Source organism: Trichoderma atroviride, chromosome 7 (assembly GCF_020647795.1).
Source record: "Trichoderma atroviride chromosome 7, complete sequence".
Classification (NCBI taxonomy): domain Eukaryota; kingdom Fungi; phylum Ascomycota; class Sordariomycetes; order Hypocreales; family Hypocreaceae; genus Trichoderma; species Trichoderma atroviride.
Window position 1 is genome coordinate 3653853 of NC_089406.1, and position 20884 is coordinate 3674736.

Consider the following 20884-nt stretch of genomic DNA (forward strand, 5'->3'; position numbering starts at 1 on the left):
CCTATAAGTACCTTTACACGTCAGTCATTTTGTGGTTAAAATGATTCACATAAGGCTAATGATCTTTTATGTATAATCTTTCCGTGGCTTTTTCGAGCTTCTGTCGTCTAATCGATTTTGCATAGGAAAAGTCAAAGCACGCGAATTTCTCAAACTGACCACAACCTTTTGATGAACTACATGTATGTGCTACCTCAATCAATGATATATCAGCCTCAGCTCTTCGACGCAAATTGAGCTCTGTTTTCCTAAAAGTTGGCCTCCAAACCATTTAGATGGACGAATCAACACCCCTTTTACAACACCAACCTCACCATCTTTCCCAGAAACGGCTGTTGGTCATCTTTCCAGCCCTCGCTTTGATACATTTCATTTCCTTTCTCGACCAAACAGCTATTTCGACGAGTCTGCCCGCCATCGCAGCTTCGCTAGATATCGGCGCGTCCATCTCGTGGGTAGGAGCGAGCTTCCTTGTCACCAGCACCAGCATCCAGCTGATCAATGGCCGGCTGTCGGATATATTTGGCCGCAAGGCCTCTCTGGTCGCGGCCATCTCGATCATGGGCGTTGCGAACCTTTTATGTGGTCTTTCCACGACACCGGTAGAGTTATTCGCCTCCCGCGCTCTCGCTGGATTTGGTGCCGGAGCCATCAACGCGCTTGTGCAGATTGCCATTGCCGACATCACGACGCTGGAGCAGCGCGGCTACTATTTCGGCATCATGGGTGTAGCGGTGGCTCTTGGGAATGGCTTGGGCCCTGTTATCGGCGGGCTGCTTACCCAGGCGGTTGGCTGGCGATGGGCATTCTGGTTTGTCTGTCCCTTGTGCGTTGTCGCCATCAGCTATCTCGTCTCGGTATGGCCTGTTTCATGCCCTGTATCCAGTGGGTATCAAATCTGGGACAAGCTGAAGCTGGTGGACTGGGCGGGAGCTCTAACGAGTCTGTTTGGCATCGCATTGCTTTTGGTAGGAGATGGGAATGACCTCTGACACTCAACACATGTAAACTAACGCTGAGCCATCGTCTAGATTCCGATATCCCAAGGCGGTTCGGCGCAGTCTTGGAGTTCGCCGGCGACGGTAGTCATGCTCATCGCTGGTGGAATACTGCTCGGTGTCTTCTTGGCCATCGAATTCCGATTTGCAAAGCTGCCTCTGTTGCCGGCTCGACTGTTCCGCTACGGCCGTTCCACCAATATTCTGATCTTCGCCAACATCCTCATCGGTTGGATTTTCTGGGGCAACATGTTTGTTCTACCACTGTATCTGCAGAATGTCCGCGGACTAAACCCTACCCAGGCCGGAGCCCTGATGCTGCCCATGGTCATCACTCATGGACTGACATCCGGCCTAACTGGCATTCTCATATCCATGATTGGGCGTTACAAACCCGTCATCGTTATCGGAGCCGCCTGCTGGGTCCTGGCCGCCATTGGAAAGATGCATTTCCATCAAACGACTCCGATCTGGGAGATCATCGTCGTCGGCGTCTTTGACGGCATAAGCGTAGGATGCTCCCTGCAGCCCGGTACGTGCCTCTCAATAATGTACGACTTGTCTCTTATTCGCTAAGTCATGCCTCTACAGTCCTTGTCGGTCTTTTCGCCGGGTCCGACGCCCAAGACCGGGCTGTGCTCACCGGACTACGGAATTTCCTTCGAGATTTTGGAGGAGCAACTGGTACTACCAGTACGTATGCACTTGCTTGGCTATCTAGTCCTCCGGCCTTTAGAGTAGGACGATCTAACGAATATCTAGTCTCCGGTGCTGTTCTAAGCAACATGCTCTATAGACAATTGAAGTCGACATTCAGCCCCGAACTCATAGCGAAGCTAGCTTCATCAGCATTCGCGTTAAAGGACCTGGACCTTAGTGATGAAGAACGAAGCATGATTTCTCTAGCGTACACAAATGGCCTTCGCGCAGTCTTTTCTTGCTTTACTGTGCTTAGCGTCATTCATCTCTGCGCATGCCTGTGTATTCAAGACTATGGTCTGAAACGAGAAGATGGGAAACGGCAGCAAAGGGGCATCGTGGAGGCGAGCACAGTAAATCATGGCGATGATCAATGACGATGAGTCGAGACTTGACCAACGCATATTGGGCTTTCAACGAAAGATGCCGAGTTGCCAAGAAACAAACATGCCAGGAAACAAAGATAAATGGACCATTTCCGCTGGTGAACAAATGAAATTGACTAATTAAAAAGTAGATAGTTACAAAGGCTGAAAGGCGGTATATATAATTTTGAGGCAAAAGAGCGCTTTATAAGAATAGGAAAAAGCAGAGGTCAGTTAAACGTCTTAATAAGCAAGAGGTCGTGAAAAAGAGTGTTACCACGAATGAGATATAACAAAGGAGATGCGTGTAGTATGGCGCGACATATAGAACAACTGGAACCCTTTCAACACCACCCATTCACCTGCACCCATGCCCTCAGTAGAAAATGCGTGAAGCCAGCACCCACTCTCTCTTGGAAGTCCCCAATGTATCGACGCCATTCCATTCCTCTTCGAGTTCCCCAAACTTCCATACTATGGGTAGAGTGTACTGCCATGGTAATTCTCCCGTCATTCCGTCGAATGTGAAGTCTGCAGTCAGTTTAGCAGAGAGGTCGTGGAAAACTTTCTCTCGCTTGCTTATATCCTCCAACTCAGAATCCTGGAATTGAGAGTGTAACTTCTTCAGTAGCTCCAAATGAAGCTCTGCTGTCTTGGAAAGGAGCTGAATGTCGCGACGAGTATAGCCATTGTATACAATTTCAGAATGGCGGCATATCTCTGTCAATACTGCTTCGTGGAGGTCCATGGCATAAGAAGCATAGCTGATATCTCCTCCCAAAGCATTGGTGACCAAGACATTTGAGAACAGTTGTGATACTGCCAAAGTCTCCGGGTGAAGTCTCCCAAGACCACGCTGGAGATTATAATACAGTTCCCTAACAGTCTCAATAGCTGCACTCCATCGATTCTGAGCACACTGCGCATGCACCAAGCAAGTGCCAATCTCAGCGATTGTTGGCAATTCTGAGTCGGACACGGTGGACAGGTCGCTTCGCATGTTCCAAAGAGGAGCAAGTACGCGCTCAAGCTGCTTGTAATTGCTTTGCCTGTATAGGAGATGGACAAGGCCAATCAAGTCTTCAGAAGGGAGTGTCTCAAAAGCAATATCCAAGGTATTGGTAGCATCAATAACAATTGTCATGATGTCTAATGACGTTTTCAGCAGAGCTTCGCTGTGAACGGCATCGTCAGGATGCGAAGCATCTATTCCGACCAAGTACTGAGCCAGCATGCATCCATAGCGGACGTGGCCAGCGTGATAATACAATTTCTTCTCTTTGGCAAAGGAGAATATGAAAAAGCTAATTTGATTCGCATCATCAAACTCATCTTTGCCCAACAGATCTTTGACTAGCTCATTGCCGATTTGTAACATGAATGTTTCAAAGTCAAAGTTGAGAGAAGGTCGATCTTCTCCTAGCTCTTCCATCAGATAGGTATAGAAGAACTTTATTATCTCATCACGAATATTTGCCACAAAGTATTGAGAGAACGTGGCTTTGAAGCGTTTGAGGAGCTCCTCATCAAGGTCTTTAACAAATTCATGGCGATGGTGAAAATGCCAGAAATGACGCAGTTTTGCACCATACTCAAGAATGACCTCCGATTTGGCTTCTTCTTTGACCTTTTGCGAGTATTTCTCAAGTAGCAGAAACTCTAAAACGTTCTCAGTCATGACTTTTGAGTAAGAGAGTTTCTCGTGGGGCTGTTCAAGACCGTGAGCGAATACGATTAGGAAAATAAAGACAACCTTCTTCATCGCATCGTTATGAGAATGCTTGTGTCCATGAGTGATTGACTTGCGCATCTTATGAAGAAGTTCTCTGCCATTCTGTGTCAGGCCTGTTGTAGCAAGGAGGGTAGCAAACTCATGCGCTACATGGAAGAGCTCGATATTGACCGTGGCTACGGCAAGGATGTGTCTAATGGCTTCCTCCAGAAATTGGTAAATGCGCTCAGAAGCGTTCAACTTCTGATACAAGAGTATAACATTCTTCAAGTAAACCAGGGCTTGATCGGGGTTGGTTTTGAACTCGTCCTTATGTTTATGGTAGGTTTCAAGAGTGACCGCGATAGCACGCTCTGATTCAAACTCTGTTGTTTGAGACTCTTCAACCATTGTCACATACATCCTGGATAAAAGTTTCTTGACGCTTTCAACGGTCGTGACTGTGGTGACTTCGGTGTTTGTGGTGGTTCTCTTAAGTACATCTTCGTAGGCGCTGACAGAAACTTTGTAATAGTCTTTGTGCGTTTCGCATATCTTGGCCAAAGCAATAAGCGTCTTGACTACCAAGGCCTCGTCGTCGCTTGTCTTGGTAATCATGTCTCTGTATTTAACTGCAATGTCATATCGCTCGGAGAATTCAGCCTTGGCATGATGGTCCAGCACATACGAGTATCTATCATAGACCGATGCAATTGCCTCTGCATCAATCTTGTATGCTCCCTCAACCACGTGTTCTTCGTGATGTTGGGTGATAGTTACCCATAGAACATTACATATAGCATGTAATTTGTCCCAGAAGCTACGGGCATCGTAATGCTTGCTGAGAACTAGAGCAGCCCTGAGTGCCTGGTGGTGACAGTAGTCCAGGCCCTCGTTGAGTACATTGACAATCTTTTCATAATAGATGTACGCTTCTTCATGACCAAGAGTCATATAGCGGTCTGCCAACAATCAGAGCGTCTTGATAGTCGATTCATGTTTTGTGCCCAGTTCTTTCTCATATTTCTCTAGCACTTTGATGTGGACATTGATAGCTTCTGTATGGCGGTGATGCCCCTCGTAGAATGCAACCAAGCTATTCGCGGCAGCTTCATACAGCTCAGCTCCTGTAAGGGTGGTAGATTTGGTGCTGAGATTGTCTTCTAGCTCAAGGGTGCTGCAAGCGGCAAAGATTTGCGAGTGAATCTCCTCAGCCATAGAAAAGAGTCCCTGAGTCGAGTAACAGTCGGCCAAGTGGTGTGCTATGTCCAAGCATTCCCCTATTGAGTACTGGGGGAGCTTGATCTTAGAGCCTGCGATGAGAATTTCGCGCCAGGTAGAATTCAGAGTCTTCTTAAGCGTCTCCTCAGCCTCGCGCCAATTTTGTTGTTGAGTGTATACGCTGATCAGAGCCTTCGATGCCGAGAATAAGGTAGTATCAGACTCATCATGATGGTGCTGATGCACGAAATGCTCAAACAACTCTTTCACTGCTTTTTCTGTTGACTCAGTCACGGTAGTTGTCTTTGTCGTTACTACTGTCGTGGTTGTCTCTGTGATCTCCTTAATCACTTCAGTAATAAGAGTCGCAGTTCTCTGGGTTTCTTTGCTGTACCCTTTGCTGCTGAATGAGTTCCAAACTTTCCTCAGAATGGAAACAGCAATGGTTGTCAAACCAATAGCCCTGCACTCTTCTGCGACATCTCTGATCCTTGTGATGTACTTGATCACTGCTTCGGATTCCTCAGTTTCACCGTTGGTTGTATATTCATGGCACTCTTTACCCTCTTTGTACTCTGCAGCAAGGCAGATAAGAATGCTACTCGCATCTTTGTCACGGCCCTGTCTTCGAAGAAACTTGACATATTCAAGTGCAATGTCAATCTTGATTGAACTGGCATCCACATCGGCTTCTCGGTCACAAATGACAGTAATGCTTTGCCAAAGGCTGACATAAAGTCTCTCGGCCTCGAAAAGGTGCTTGCATTGTTCAAATGTGTTGGCCAACCAGAGCCAATTCTTTATGCAAAGGTAATCTGTAAATTCTTTGCCAATTCCAAAGATGAGTTGCTCGAGTTCGCCAACTCTGCCAACCGAAGGGTCATTGAAAACGATATCCAGGGTAACGAAGTACCTATAAACCCTCTTTGCCTCTTCTGACTCGCTGCCGTATTTGGTGGCCGTGGCAGTATACAGCTCTTTATAGACATCAATAACACGCTCTTCTTGTTTGCTGTCAATGTAAAGCTTTGTGAGCGTCTTATACCAAAAGATCACCTGGTCACTAGAATACCCATGCTTATGCTGATCAATTCTGATAGCTAGCTGGATCATTTCTGCATAGCACTCGACAATATCAATTTTCTCTTGAGTGTGAACGGTGGTGATTTCAGTCTTGCCAGTTATCTTCAAAGTTGCCATGTACTTTAAGAAATGGCTCGTGCAGCTATGCACAATGGCAGATTTTGCTGTCAAGATCTTTTCTCCAAGTTTGGCTGCCTTGTAGAAGTACCACGCCGCATCGGAATGGGAACCCAAAACATTGAGATAGGTGTAGCCAAGGCTGATCAAAGTATGAACCACCGTAACATGTTCACCAAAGCATGCTTGCCGAATCTGGAGAGCGAGTTTGTGATTGAGAACGAGTTGCTCTTTTGTATATGCTCTGCTCCAACAAGTCCTTTCAAGAAGGAGCAACGTGATAGAACCAGGGAAGACATGTTGAACTTTGGTCTCAGACAGACTGGACTTTTGAAAGTGCGTAACCCAATTCTGTACGACATATTGGAGTAAAGAATCTCCAGAAATGGTAGATAGAGCAAGGCCATGGTGTAATGTGTCTATGTTCAGCTCTGTATCGCTTTTCAAAGAGATTCTGGCGTACAAAAGCATTATCAACGTTAATTGCCGATGCGCTTCTGCCTCAGCCAGAAACGAAGCGCTTCCAAGCTGCGATTTCATGAATAAGTGGACGGCTTTAGTGCGAAAATGAACATGGCCATCTCGAATTATGACTAGGCCGTAGCTATATTCGGAGATGAGTGCGGCAGCATCAAAAGGCGTGGGAAATGCCGAGTTCATATGCATATGAAGATCAATTGAAAGGATTTGAGCGACCTCTTCAATGGTGAGGGGGCGTGTGACCACTAACATTGCGGTCAAAAGAGTCTTCAAGGAGTGGTTTCTCAAAGAGTGGCGTTTATCAAACTCAAAAGTCTTCATAACCTTGAGCAGTATGTCCGTTTCCATATCGTGGCCTGACTGTAGAAGAGAGGCCTTTGATTGTTCTTTGGACAAGAATTTGGAAGCATAAAATGACCAAAGCCAGTTGTTGTTTGCCTTTGCCATGATATTTTGGAAGAACTCTTTGCGCTCTGTAGAGCTCAAGCTGTTGAAAACATCAGACCGAGATAAGATCTCAAGAAAATAAGTTTCAATGTCTTTTTCAACTTTGGTGTTAGGAATCTCATGCTCGTATTCCCTGACACTATCAGGAATTGAGCGAGAAAATGTCACGACACGGACATTTGAGAGCCCATGGATGCAGGTTCGGAGCTTTTTATAGAACTCGGCGTCGCCACCAGCAAACCCCTCGCAACCATCCAAAATCATGATTATCGACGCATGCTGAATGCGGATAGCTTTGAGTGAGGCATGTAAGGCTTCCCATAGTAAAAGCTCTGTAGGCCCAGAATCTGCGTCGCCAGATTGTTGCTCGAAAGCATGCGCGATGCTCTTATACACATCGATATTGCCGACATTCTCCTCAAGGATTTTGTATAAAATGTTTTTGAGAAAGACATCGGCAGTTGGCAGACTTGGCAGATTGTATGCTATGATCTTCAATTAGCAATGTTCTAATTTAATAGACGCAGGATAACTTACGAAAATCGTATCGAAGAACATGATTAGATTCAACATGGATAGGCCGTGCAAGTCTTTCCTCTATCCATCCAGCGAGGAATGTCTTACCACAGGCTTCATCGCCAGTAATGCAGACGATCTGGCCGCTATTGTCATCAGAAAGAATATTCTTCAGCCAGTAGCCGACTTCAGTCGATATATTGGCATAGTGACCAATCTTTTCGAATACGCCATTGGGAACATAATGGCTCTTATTAGGCTGAAGCTTCGATTGAAGAAGGTTGACATTTGTAGGGAGACCTGCGGCTTCGAGCTTTTGCTTCCATATCTCATTGGAGAGTGCCTCTTTGAAGCGCCAGACCTGCTCAACCTTCGATTTGAAGTTGGGACCAAAATTAAGAGATTCTGATGACCCAGGGTTGACATTGCTAATCTTCTGTTGATATAGTGTTCTCATACCGTTAAGAAAGACGATTACACTGTGGAAAGTTTGAACCAAGGCATTCAGAATCTCATGCGAAGGCTGCTGGAGATTATATGCTCGGATAATGTCCGTATACAATACAGAGATCTCGTAAAGAGCAGAAAAGGTGGGCAAAAGAGTCTCAGCTTGTGTGTATCCAATCTAATCATATGTAATCGTATTAGCAATTGTATAGTATGACAATGTCAATACTTTTGATCTGTGGGATATACCTCTAGTAAAGAGTGAGCAGTCGTAAGAGCACTGGTAATCAAGTCGAGGGCGCCGTTGATAGAAGCATGATCATTGCGTCCATTGGAGAGAACCTCTTGACCGCCAGATATATCATCGACTCTGGCTTCTTGGGAAAGAGCATCAAGCAATTCTCCATTGATGAAAGTATTGATTTTGTCTCCAAAGTCCGAAATGTGGAGCCCAAAGAATTGCGCAGCGTGGAGAACGCGATCCCAGGCGCTGCCTCTGCCGGGCATCCGACGAAGTCGTTCATTTGAAATGTATTCAAGATAGTAATCGAGAGTAATATGAGTAACTTCAGGCTTAGGAGACACTTTAGAGCGGGATCTAGTCTTAGTAAACATCGTTTGCATCTTGGACGGTTTGCTCTCTACCACCTCTGTCGATTTACTAATGGTAGTAGTGGAGGTGATGACTCTGTTAACAGCCTTTGTTATCACTTCGTTATGGCTGTTGTCGTTCTGAGATGAAGACACTTGAGAGATTATAGCAGTGTTATCGGAAGGCCCTGGTGTAGTCGATACTACAGGATCAGGAGAAGTGTATGATACTACCAGGCCACGAGACTTATTAGGCTCCATGGTGGCAGATCGTCGAAGAACAGTAGGAGTTATCACAGTCTGTGATGGAGTTGAGCCGCTGGCAGCAGAATTGATGCTGGCGGAGTCGTTGGTCATAGGGTCAGCGTTTCTATTCTTTTTCTTTCCTAGTAGCGTTTGAGAAAGTCAGTATGCTTGCAGGAAAATAGCCTTAGTAGTATAACGCCGGGAATAGCTGTACGAAATAAATTTATCAGCATATGTGCTAACGTACCTTTATTAGCAAAGTTCTTGAACATGCTGAGTTGGATGGTGGTATCTATCGGTCTTTCAGTCCCGGATAGATATAAAACAGGGACTTGAAGTAAAAAATCGTCTCATAAGCGCTATTCAAGTGAAGATAGAGGACAATGAATACCATACAGACGAAGACTGCTGGACAGGTTATATATAACTTGCTTTCCTTTTTCCTATGAGGTTACGAGGTACAAAGATAGCTGAATATTGCAAAGGCTGTACACATGAGCATATACTGAGAATATATCTGCCAATATCACTTTAAACTCTATTTTAAGTACAACCCCGCGATAGGCCTCACCGAGAACAAATCTTATTGGCTACAGTATGCCGTTCAGCTTGGAATAGTCCGCATAGACGTGTAGTATTGCATACAGGTGAGTGGATTCTGTCTCCAACGCGGCTGTGAGATAAGGCTGTTAAACTAATTAGACATGGATAGAACTTGCTTACCGCCGTCGTCAACTGAGACTTGCGTCGAGGCCGGGTGCATGTACTTTGTGCAAAGTCGAGACTGTTCGTATATACCCGGAGGCATTGAATACGTTTAACACATAGGAGAAGCTCGCATATCATCGAACCTCTCCAAAAAAATTCTCTATAACCGTCGTGATTTGCATTTTGATATATTAGAAAAAGCGATGTATATTCCATCGTACTATTATATAAGATAGACATGTTCATAAGATGTGATTGATTGCATTTTGTACTCTTAGTGTACTGTATAAAAATTGTCAAATAAAGAACCCGGCTGAATAAAGGCCAGGGCTATTGTGCATTATTACATGGAAGCCTTGTACTCTATTACCAGCCTCGCTGATCGCTACCGCCCTGCATAAAATCCTACTTCAACGGCTTCGGCTTGGCCGCAGAACTGCGGCCTCAGGCTACGTGGAGCTATTGCACAGGTTTGCTGCCTTGAACAGATCTATCCACTTAGTATTGGTCATAGTAGCCGCTTGAAGCGCCTTTCATTGGCTGATAGTGCATATTCATGTCGTCTTCCTTCTATCGGATACTACAGCACATATGGCAGGACTCTATCCGAGAGAGTGGAGCGCTTACAGCATCGTAATTTATCGCCACCAGTTGAATGCCATCGTATAATATAGCATGAATCGATAGTTTGTATTGAAATTACTCATCTGAGTGGCGTAGCGAAGATTATCCTGGATGGTCTATTCAGCTGCAGCCTCTTCGACACGGCTCGCTCAGCCGCAGCTGAAAGCCGAGCTGCTTTACCTGACCAGCTCAAGGGAGGAAAATCAGGCCATGGATATTGGAGATGATATTCCGAGGCTGTGAAAGAAGTGTTTCATGGGTTCCATCTCAGCTCTTTATTCGTTCATTTTAGCAGCGTTTCTTAGCCACGAGGTAGCAATCTGTGACTACGCCGCATCTAACGGGTCGAATAGGTAGACACTCAGTTCATCGAAAACTTTTAAGTGTGGTGTTCTAGTGGTAGCCGTTGGTGAGCAAAAATTGGGTTCTAAAAATGCATTCGAGCTCATAATATCCCGACGATTCAATTAGCATGATCAGGGGACTCTGATTGACAAAGCGCCTCCAGATTTGCGGCCGCAAGCAGCAATTGCTCTATGACAAAGTCGAGACAGACTCCTATTTATTTGTTTTGTTCCCAAGGAAGAAGAGTATTTCTAAATTCTACCTGCTCCTCAATTGGAGGACCTTAGCTAGCCACGATCTTGAACCAGAGACAATTTGCTGCCGCCTGAATACATGCAAATACTTTGTTCAGCTAACTGTCAGCACTTTTTCAGCTGTTTCGGATGATGTAGGGAGCATCTCTTGCTATTCTACCAACCAATAGCGTGGCTATATGTGGAAATTTGCTTACGCCTTTGCTTTTGATATGATCCTTTTCAATATATATCCGGTGAGAGGCTGGCTGAATACATGTAGCCATAGCCCCTCAGCTACATGTAATCGTGGCGCAGCTCACCACAGGCGCAGCGCGTACCTATACTTTACCTGCAGCGCTTCCTGTTTGGCCTCGTGGCAAGGGATATGGGGTTATTGTAGCAAATTTGAAATAATGTCTTTGACTCGATCGACAAGGTATAGATATATCCTGCACTGCGGTCAAAACCAACAAATTCTGGTCGCGTTTGGTTACGGCGGGGCTGCATGTTCAGCGAGCCACAGAAGCAACTTTGCTGCTAAACCAGCTCATCTCGCTGACGCTGTGGTCTTTACGCTGTCTCGAATATGTAGCAGAAGAATCTCAATTGACAAGTATTTATAAGGCGTGATATGCACTTGTCCCAGAAACAGTCGTCGAGTATCGTCTGTTTGAAAGTCTAGGCTCAGCAGCTGCTTAGCGTCAGCCAACGCCCTTTACCAGTGCAATGTCTCTTTCTCCTCTCGTCCACAATGCTGACAACACAATTACTCTCATCAATGACCGGAAAGAGATAGTCTTCTGCTCCATTGTGGACAGAGACTCCAGCGAGGCCTATGGCAAGGCAGTGGCTGCTGGAGCCCTTTTCCTCTCTATTCTTGGATTGGCCTCTGGTGCCTCAGCACCTTCACCTGCGTTGCTGGTAGGGCTTGGAGGCTTGTATCTGTCGAGCCAATCGCCTTTTCACAATTTTCACGCAATTCAGAGTCCTGAAATCGTCAGCAGGGTGCTTTTCTTAAATGATGTTCTCAAGCTATCCCTCGACAAGGGAAAGTCTGGTGTGATTCTCCTCTTCCATGTCCAGATTCACGGAACACAAGTCAAGGTCACACAATACGAGAAGGAATGCTCATTGGACATCAATTACGTCGGAAAGATTATTGGAGGTGATTCCAATGATAAAAAGGACTACTTTACCTTTACAGTCACCGGTACGCATAAGCTCGCCCATCGAAGGTATTTGGCAATTCGTGGTCTATCGCCAGGCGGTATTATTTCCCACTCGACAGAGTCGGATTGGAAAGACATTCCTGAGCCAGGATCCGCCATTGTCTTCGACTCTTCTGGAAAACTGGTGAGCTACTTTCCTCAGAAAAAGGAGAGCCACGGCAAGGATCTTTTTGAGAAATGTACGTTTAATTTCAAGAAAGATGCCGTTCTTCAGCTAGTTCAAGGGGAAAGTGATCATATAAGCTCGAGCCTATCAGTCTTGAACCTCGCCGATGATAAGCATACGGCTGTGCTCAAGATGCACGGATGGAAGTGCAACTATCTCGGCACCAAGATTGGAAACGCACTGGACAACGAGCTTCAAAAAGCCTTGGACATCATCCGCGATCATACGAACAAGTCATACTGGGCATATCAATGGATTCGTGATTCTCAAAAAAGGAATTATGGTGACCTGTATGGTCTTACCTGGCCTCATGATGGGGACACTATATCCCGCGTCCGCAATTCAGAGTTGTTCTTCGTTGTCGAAGACAAGGATTGGACTTACACATCCACTATTGTAAAGGGATGAATATTTGGAGAATATTTTGACAAAACCTAACAGCAATATTATGGCGTTTGTACATCCAGACTCTGTATACTTATACTTATATACTTATACATGCGCTCCATAAGCGTTTTGGAGTATTAATACATCATTTCCTTTTCAATCTTTTACTAAAAGAGATTTCTGGTCAATGTCACGGGTTATTTGGTAGATTAATTATAATCTGGCTGATAAAGAATATAATGCTAGATGAAAAGAAGGCTAATGATGGAAATTATTGTACGTCTACCTCTCATATACATTATAACCAATCTAGTACGCTCTATACGAACATAGTAAATCTACCGGTGCGCGTTGAATTTACTGCAGCGCTCTATATGAAGTAGCCAGCTGCTGAGCGAGTTCAAAGTAGTGGTTAGTCGATGTGAAATCTTCATCAATCCCCACGAATTTCTCATTTGTCGGCAGTTGGTTAGTTTTGAGGCAAGCATACGACCCAGTACCTAAGCCATAATTAGTAAATCATGAGTCTTCGACAGAACACAAGGCATTCTGTTTCTCACCTTCATTGACTTCATCAAACATGGCGGTATAAATAAAGAGTGGCTTCTGTTTCATAACAGTGTTGACCTGAAGTTCGTAAAAGCTTCCGTTGTCTCGTGGGAAGTAATCAAGGTGGGAGAGATCGTTGGAGAGGTGGTAGTTTGAAGTGCCGGGCCAGGCCACGGGCACATAACCTTTACCGAGTGAATTGGTTAATCTAAAAGATGGAAGAAGCGTTAGACAGTAAATAATAGCTTCAAAATTTAAACAGGACAACAACATACGTGGTATCGTTCTGTTGCCAGTGAAGATTATAGCTCAGATATCCAGCATCGGTATAGGCGCCAATAGTCCAGGGGCTGATTGCATCGGCCAGTTTGTAGGTGTTTACCAAACCATTGTTATTACGGACATCAGCAGCCCAGGTGTTAGTCGTTCCCAGGATAACATAAGCTGGCTCTGCTTGCAAGTCTCTGACCAAATTAAACGCGTCTGATGCACTTAGATCGCGGCCAGCAACGCCAAATCCAAAGGCCATGACGACTGGCTTGCCGTCTTGATGAACATATGCCGGAGACTGGGTGTATTTTTTGATGTTGTTAACGTAGTCGGGGATGATTTTATTGGTAACACTTGCTTGTGACGAGTTACCGCCGCTCAAGTCATACTCGACGGCGAAAACGCGACCATATTTCTCAGCAGAAGCTTGTACAAGGTCTAGAACCTAGATATCGCCATTAGCAACTAGCACATGTGAGACTGTTTGACGAGATCAGATGTCTCAGCACGAACAGTCAAAAACGTAGCATCGCTCAAAGCGCCATAAAAGCGCTGAACGAAGACGCCATCAATGCCATACTGCTGCATCCATTTAAAATGCAGATCTACCACTCCAGCACAGGTGTTGTCGTATAACTTGGCGGTTGTTCCATTCGGATATTTAAATTGAGTATCGAAAAGACACTCAGATGGATACGCACTTGTGTCAGGGAAAAAGTCAAAGACGGCTTAAAGTTGTTTTAGTAAAAGACTTCTTAGCTTTGAGGGATCAGCGCACCATTTCCAGGGCCAGGCACTCCACCATTGGTAGACCAGTGCGTGTTGAGCCCTTTGCCCGGAGAACGGAACCAGCCCTGGTATCCAAACATGTATTTGCCCTGGATCGTTGAAGCATCGACGGCTGCTGCCGCTCGAGGCGCGAGTGCCTCGGCAGCCGTGGAGAGCGCAGAAATGAAGAGCAAATGGGCACGCATATCATCCGGTGGAATGCTCAACTGGGGTGATGCAACAAACAAACAAAAGATGAGAGGGAAGAGACAGCATTAAATACCCAAATAGCAGAGGCTCGGAGGTGTCCAGCCGGCTGGATCAGGGGAGTATACGAAGTAGCGATGGCTAGTCTGCAGTGAATATACGGGCAACTTCCCGCGAGAGATTAGCTTGTATTCTTCTTGTCATATTGCCTCCACACAAGATGCACATCAGATCTTTTTAGTGCTGAGTAGACGGAACACGGGTTGCTACGTACAATGAAGAATGAGTTACTTCATACTGGACACAAGCCAATTTAATCAAGACATACATGGCGGCACTGCTATTATCGGACTACTATGTTCTGTATTTAGACTTGGAAGTTCATGAAATACCGACTGATGGCGTTTCCAGGCAGCGCATAACGGATGCCTTTACAAGGATCTGCCTTGCTTAGACAAACTTGAGAAAGAATTAGCGACTTGCCCACTACACGGCCAATAGCATTGTCTTCCCAGAGAGAGACAGAGCAATTGTCAAGCTCGTACTCTGTAAAAGTTTCCATGTAAGAATTAAAGGTTTAGGGGGTTGATCGGCAGTTTTTCCCGCAGTCTAGCCTTCAATTCAAACGACTTGCCTTTTTAGGCATTTGACGACTTCCCAAGCTGACTCAAAACTTATGGCATTCGAGCCTAGCTGTCCATATTTAGGTCTGAGCACTGGGTTGCCTAACTACATGCACAGCTCGCGGTGTAATTGCGCCTTGCCAGAAAAAGACTTGCTACTATATGGAATTCTGTCATGGAATCATCGATACTGTATAAAATAGGTTTGTGCTATTTAAGGCTTTGGTTGGGCTGCATTGCAGCGATGCTTCATTTTAGCGGGCCAAAGTTGTCGGGGTGTGAATAACACCATCGTATATATTCTAAGCATTTTTATATGCCTAGATACAGCTACATTTTTTCTGCTACCATTTCGCTTATACATCTTCGGTGGCTTGGCTTTTCTTCTTTTTCCACTGTTCATAATCTGGTGCCATGAATATTTTACCCTCTATAATCTTGCTTATTGTAAGAGTAGCAACCATGACCCACAGCAGCGTTACAATAACTGTAACAATCTGTTATTCATGCGTATTAGCTTCATAATACATTGGTTAGGAGGAAATATCCTAATAGCTGGTATAAATGTAGGGAGCGTTAAGAAAAAGGTTGCAACTTACAGTTCCTAAAACACTGAAGAATCTAGACGGCATTTCTTGGCCAATTGCTATCGTTGCACCAGCCCAGACACCAACAGGAAACGTGAATCCCCACCAGCCAAGGTTGAACGCAAATTTGCGACGACTCAGGCTGGCTAGAGCGAAGAAAATCCACGCCAGACCATTTGCCCACATGATGAAGCCAAGTATCCAACCTGTAACATATAAAATCTCTCCAGACTTGGCTCCCATTTTCCCGAGGACGCCGGTTTTGGGGAAAACTTCAGCTGCTACTTTGCCGAGCTGCATAATTGCATATCCACCTTGGCCAAGGGGCGCAACCGGCAAAAACATGGATACTATAGCTTCTGGAGGCGGTAGGCTGTGCATTGACAGACGTTGATACAAAATAACCAAGCAGGTTAGAGAGAGAGGCATGGCAGTTCCCCAGAGGAAGTATGAAGTCATAAGAGTCCAAAGAGCATGTCGCTCATTCTCTATGACTTCAGCCACAACTCCGCCGATGGCGGACGCGACGATTGCAGAAGCTATGGGAAGAAGCCAGGTTGCAGAAAGAGTTTCTAATCTCACATCGTGAACGTGCATACTGGAAATTATAATTAGTCATATTAATTGAAGCAATAGGCAGATGGCCATGACTTACATGACAAATGGTATCCAGTAGCAGATTATAATCGATATCGCAGCGTCAATCCACCAAAGCGTCCACGCCTAGAGCAACAAAAGTAAGCTTCTTTTCCAATCTCATCAAGTCTCGGTTCAGCTTACCAAGGTAACTGCCCAGCTACCCCACGCGGGCACACAGACCAAAACAATCATCTCAACAATTGTAGCGAGACCAATCGGAAATGCTCCCAACAAGAGGGACATGCCAGGATGTCTTATCATAGTCATAAATAGACCTGGATTAATGAGGTACCGAAGTGCAGATATGAATGTGAAAAGAATGAAGAAAAAGAGGTTCAGACAAAAAAAGATGACTGAGATCCAATACAACCAAGCTCCATTGTAAGGGAGATTGTGAAGGAGGATAGAAACAATGCCAGTGCCCATGTTGACGGTGAACCACCTTGAAAAAGAATCTTTAGAATTTTCACACATTATATATGATAGAGGCGTGATTGAAGGTACTCTAATCAACAGACAGCATGAAACGAAGAATCTGAGATGCCCACTTACGCTGGAACGAAAGTATGGACAACAGTCCAAATATTTTTCTTGCGCTTTTGAGGAGGGACAGGGTCGTCATCTGGCTTCTCCATATCGGTTTGTGGTACATTGGCCGCTGAATGCATTGTAAGGTTGTCGTTTGAATATGTCGAGGACGCAGCCACGGCCTTATTTTCAAGTCTTGGGCCAGCTAGGACACTACTTCTATGAATAGAAGAAGGTACTTGTGCCAGAGAGCCGTCCATTACACAATCTCTTCCAGCAGAATAAACGTTCGCTCGGAAGATGGTGTCAGATTCAAAATACCGAGAAAAGGCTGTAGATGGTGGATAACCAATTTGTATCAATCCAGCTGTCGATATTCATATATATAGCATTAAATATCCCCTGAAAGCCGCAGCATGTTCCTAGTTAAGTAAGACATCGGCCCGGACCAGACTCTGCACAATTCCCCCCGATATTCGCAAGACTAAGAAGGAATCCGCCCCATCAACAATCTATTCACGCGCCACAGTAGACTGAAGAATCTATACCGTCGTATAGAAACTCCCCAGCGGCCATGTCCGGGAGCCAATGAGGAGTGCATTTAGATCACCAAAGCAAACGCCGAGCAAGATCAATCCCCGGCCCGCATCGACTAAGTCTTATGTAGAAATAAGCTCCGCAAGCAGGATCTCCGGCGTAAGGCGCTTCCAACATAAGAAATAGTGGGTTATTACCTTTGTATTCCCGCAAGCTTTCTGAGGCAGGCATCGTTTTGCCACCATTATTAGTCAGTCGGTCTCTATAGCCAAAAGTCAGATCCCGCGGCGTTTGGATGTCGGACAAGAGCGAACACTATGAATATATTCCAGCCGCACTTCCTAGCCTGGTTGTGTCTACTGGATGACTACTTTTCCGATTGGGGCGCGCGTTTACAATACTTTGTGAAAGAGAAAAAGCCCTTCACATTCTCCTAATTAAATTAACCCAATTACCACACACCATGTCACAGAGAAAGACGGGGAGAAAGTTCCCGATGCCGCCGGCAAAGGTCGCATGTTTGCATTGGTACACATCTTTTCTTCTTCCCCTTGATATTTACTTCTAACAGAATATAGCCGGTCAGCGAGAACGCGCTGCGACGGCGAACAACCATGCTATGGCGTAAGTAACAGGAAGAAGAGCATGACCAGTGCACAGATTAGGATCTGATTCTTCTATTGCAGTGTAAGATAAGAGATCAGGTTTGTTCCTACATCCCCAGCAAAAGGGGCGGCTCACGGAGGAAGCGCGTCCGGAAAGAACACGTAAACGAGGATGAGATATCAAGGCCACCTCCAACTCAACGTCTGCCATCTCCGCCAGATTAGTGTAACAAGAAGAATTACTAATTCATCTTAGAAGTTCTCACTCTTGAAAGCATTAAAAACCTTGCCATTCCAGGAGCCGGCCTAAAGCGACCAGAAACAATTGAACAACAGGACGGAACCCTTTCAATAGCCAGTCTGGCCGGCGGTCATGGAGCTAGAGTATATGAAAATGCACAAGAGATGTAAGTGTGGCTGTCATGATATTCGAAACTCCACTGTCTCTCTTGAACCGGGCTAATGTATAAGAAAAGACTAAACGCTTATTACATCTTCATTCATCCTTATTTCCCATTACTCCCTCTGCCGAAACGTCGCCTAACACCTGATTGCCCTATTCCTTGGCCACTAGCGGAAGCAAAGAAGGCTCTTCCGAATTTATCAGAATCACCTCTTAGTCTCGCCCTTTCTGCCATACTTGCTCTTATTCCCTTGCCACAAGAGGCGCACTGTTCCTCGGCGGCATGTGTCTCTTTTCGAAAATCTCTCGCCCAAAGATTTGTACAAGCGGCACTGCAGTGCATCGACGCTGATTCGGAATTCCTTGATTTTATTTCAGACCATCATGTGGGCTCAGCGGCCGTCACTGGGCGGTCCTCAATACCTCGGGACCCTCTTCATCCACAAGCACCGGTAGAGCTGGAAAGTATCTTAGCACTGCTTCTCTTGAGCAACTATGAGCACACTGAACGAGCCAATTTGCTGAAAATGACAGCCCGAGCAAGCCAAGCTTTGATAATCGCAAAGAACATGTCTCTCCATCGATTGGGACTCGAAAATGACGGGTTTTCTGAAGCAAAGAGAAGGGCTTGGTGGATGACCTACTTTTGCGCGCATCTGTGCTCCGTAGTTCGACAAAGCGTGAGTTGATACACACAACGTCAGCCTTGCAGGCTGTAGACAGAAAGCTAATCTAGCTTTGTTCCCATATAGGCATGTTTAAATATCGACGACGACAGCCAATTCACAACACCATATCCACGATTCGAATGCGATCCAGAAGTAAGTCATCACTCAGTGTATTAATGTATACATCAGGCTCTGACGCCTCCAGGCATGGTTAATCTTCCTCGATGCTCTGCGAATCGGGGTAGCAAGTGTCAAGTTTACGTCCAGCTATAACGAACAACTTAACTCACACGCGGAAATGTCCTCTATTAACGAACAGATGAAATTACTTGACAGCTGGGTTCTACAAGTCTCTCATCGCGCAGAGAACCACGTACCCGTCTCAGGCTCCGTGGAACTTGATCCTGCATACGAGTCCGCTACTGCGCAAGTAATGCGACGACTTTCACGAATCAGATTATCTAGGTCTATTATGACTCCAATCCCATGCCGTAGCAGGAATTCAGACTAATTTCTTTTCGCATACGACAGCACGAGAATTCGCCTCCATCGATTTCAAGCCTTTTCGGATACCCCCCTCTTCAGCGCGAATCACTGTGATCTCAAGACAACAAATAGCTTCAATACGTCCGCCAACATCTCAAATGAGACGAATATTGCTCCATACGATATTCTCCAATCCCCTGCTTTCACTTACGATCAGTCGACCGAGATTTGTGTGTCATCCGCGTTAACAATCGCAAGACAGTTACAAAGACTACCCTTCCCTAGCACATCCAACGGGATAACTAGTCCTCGGGCAATGCCTACATGCACATGTTGTGCTATGCAAGCTAGTTACGTCTTACTGATGCAATTCTATAAACTTCACGCCGCCCGTGCTCAGCCGATACTATTCGGAGATCTGTCCCAAGATACAGAGCGCACAGTTGACGAACTTCGGCATGGTTTAGAAGATATCATTTCTTCAATGAACAATTTTGCAACTGCATTTGAAGCAATTGCGGGAATGCGAGGTTAGTTGAATTATTTACCACGAGCCTTCTACAGATATTGTGATATTGAATTTTGCACTTATGACTAAAAAAAATGCTGCTGCATGATATTAGATGAAATCGAGATTGCCTTTCGTATTGCTTTTCCAGGGTAACATGAGATGGTTTTAGTAGCTTTAATAACTTTAAAAATAGCAAGAATGTATTAAAAAGGAACAGAATAATAATATACATAATAGCTATGTAATAAGCCATACGCTAGTATAAGGCAGCTTCCCAAGGGATAAACCCAGTAATAACTCTAGCTTTATGTTGGCGGATTAGCTTGTCTTCGTCGAGAGGCATGCAGTACGACCTGTTCTTCCACTATATCTGCTCGTCCAGTTTCCTGCCTGCAATATCATGGTGACAGGTTTTCTAACATCATTCATTAACTACTCGGTAGGTCGTAGACTGTTGTCCCTCATTCGCACATGACTTCCATTCTTATTCATTCACTAGGTTCTGTCCAACACAACACTCTTCTTCCAAACAGTACATCTAGACTCTAGCCAGGATGCTGGCTTTCAACTGCTGGTACCGTCAATTTCGTTTACTTTTGCGAGCTGCGCAACAGGATTCATTCTCGCGCGGCGTGGTAGTCGGGAGCTGACGCTTCAACTGGGGCAAGGCTTCCTCTTTGTGGGCACGTTTGGACTGGTCCTTATGGCAGCCACGTTTCGGAGGCTCAAGATGCCAGGCTGGCTATATAATATTATGCCAATCTTCCCGATTGTTGGTGTGGGAATGTTGGCATCAAGCACAGCTCTCGTACTATTAAATGTTACTCCTAGCAGGGACCAAGCCGTAGCAAACGGTGGGCTTGTTATATTGAGGTCGCTAGAGGTAT

At 45.4% G+C, this 20884-nt stretch overlaps 7 protein-coding genes across 7 annotated transcripts; 3 read left to right on the plus strand and 4 right to left on the minus strand.

Annotated features, from left to right (window-relative positions):
- Positions 1-275: 275 nt before the first annotated feature.
- On the plus strand, positions 276-2074 carry TrAtP1_013219 (uncharacterized protein; the record flags this gene model as incomplete). Its single annotated transcript, XM_066115831.1, has 4 exons — positions 276-968; positions 1032-1530; positions 1590-1691; positions 1761-2074. 4 exons carry the CDS (start codon positions 276-278, stop codon positions 2072-2074), a joined length of 1608 nt encoding a protein of 535 aa, XP_065971931.1.
- Positions 2075-2438: 364 nt separating this feature from the next.
- Positions 2439-4727, minus strand: TrAtP1_013220 (uncharacterized protein; the record flags this gene model as incomplete). The annotated part of the gene is made up of 1 exon (XM_066115832.1): positions 2439-4727. One exon carries the CDS (start codon positions 4725-4727, stop codon positions 2439-2441), a length of 2289 nt encoding a protein of 762 aa, XP_065971932.1.
- An 18-nt stretch (positions 4728-4745) lies between these two features.
- On the minus strand, positions 4746-9032 carry TrAtP1_013221 (uncharacterized protein; the record flags this gene model as incomplete). Its single annotated transcript, XM_066115833.1, has 3 exons — positions 4746-7606; positions 7659-8262; positions 8334-9032. The coding sequence occupies 3 exons, from the start codon at positions 9030-9032 to the stop codon at positions 4746-4748; spliced, it is 4164 nt and encodes a 1387-aa protein (XP_065971933.1).
- Positions 9033-11560: 2528 nt separating this feature from the next.
- TrAtP1_013222 (uncharacterized protein) lies at positions 11561-12637 on the plus strand (the record flags this gene model as incomplete). Its single annotated transcript, XM_014088318.1, has 1 exon — positions 11561-12637. One exon carries the CDS (start codon positions 11561-11563, stop codon positions 12635-12637), a length of 1077 nt encoding a protein of 358 aa, XP_013943793.1.
- Positions 12638-12973: 336 nt separating this feature from the next.
- TrAtP1_013223 (uncharacterized protein) lies at positions 12974-14409 on the minus strand (the record flags this gene model as incomplete). The annotated part of the gene is made up of 5 exons (XM_014088819.2): positions 12974-13116; positions 13177-13373; positions 13441-13880; positions 13949-14163; positions 14214-14409. 5 exons carry the CDS (start codon positions 14407-14409, stop codon positions 12974-12976), a joined length of 1191 nt encoding a protein of 396 aa, XP_013944294.2.
- Positions 14410-15389: 980 nt separating this feature from the next.
- Positions 15390-16927, minus strand: TrAtP1_013224 (uncharacterized protein; the record flags this gene model as incomplete). Its single annotated transcript, XM_014088251.2, has 5 exons — positions 15390-15530; positions 15633-16218; positions 16276-16343; positions 16401-16512; positions 16812-16927. The coding sequence occupies 5 exons, from the start codon at positions 16925-16927 to the stop codon at positions 15390-15392; spliced, it is 1023 nt and encodes a 340-aa protein (XP_013943726.2).
- Positions 16928-17453: 526 nt separating this feature from the next.
- TrAtP1_013225 (uncharacterized protein) lies at positions 17454-20217 on the plus strand. Its single transcript, XM_014088344.2, has 9 exons — positions 17454-17852; positions 17903-17948; positions 18011-18131; positions 18186-18336; positions 18406-19012; positions 19085-19153; positions 19206-19465; positions 19532-20016; positions 20110-20217. Exons 1-9 carry the CDS (start codon positions 17788-17790, stop codon positions 20148-20150), a joined length of 1845 nt encoding a protein of 614 aa, XP_013943819.2. The 5' UTR covers positions 17454-17787; the 3' UTR covers positions 20151-20217.
- The last annotated feature ends 667 nt before the right edge of the window (positions 20218-20884 follow it).

Excerpts from the sequence above, each read along its gene's own strand:
- TrAtP1_013225 (XM_014088344.2), top strand. The coding sequence starts at position 17,788 with ATGTCACAGAGAAAGACGGGGAGAAAGTTCCCGATGCCGCCGGCAAAG. Across the intron at positions 17,853-17,902 it reads AAGGTCGCATGTTTGCATTG|CCGGTCAGCGAGAACGCGCT; the intron begins GTACACATCTTT and ends AACAGAATATAG. Across the intron at positions 17,949-18,010 it reads GCGAACAACCATGCTATGGC|TGTAAGATAAGAGATCAGGT; the intron begins GTAAGTAACAGG and ends CTTCTATTGCAG.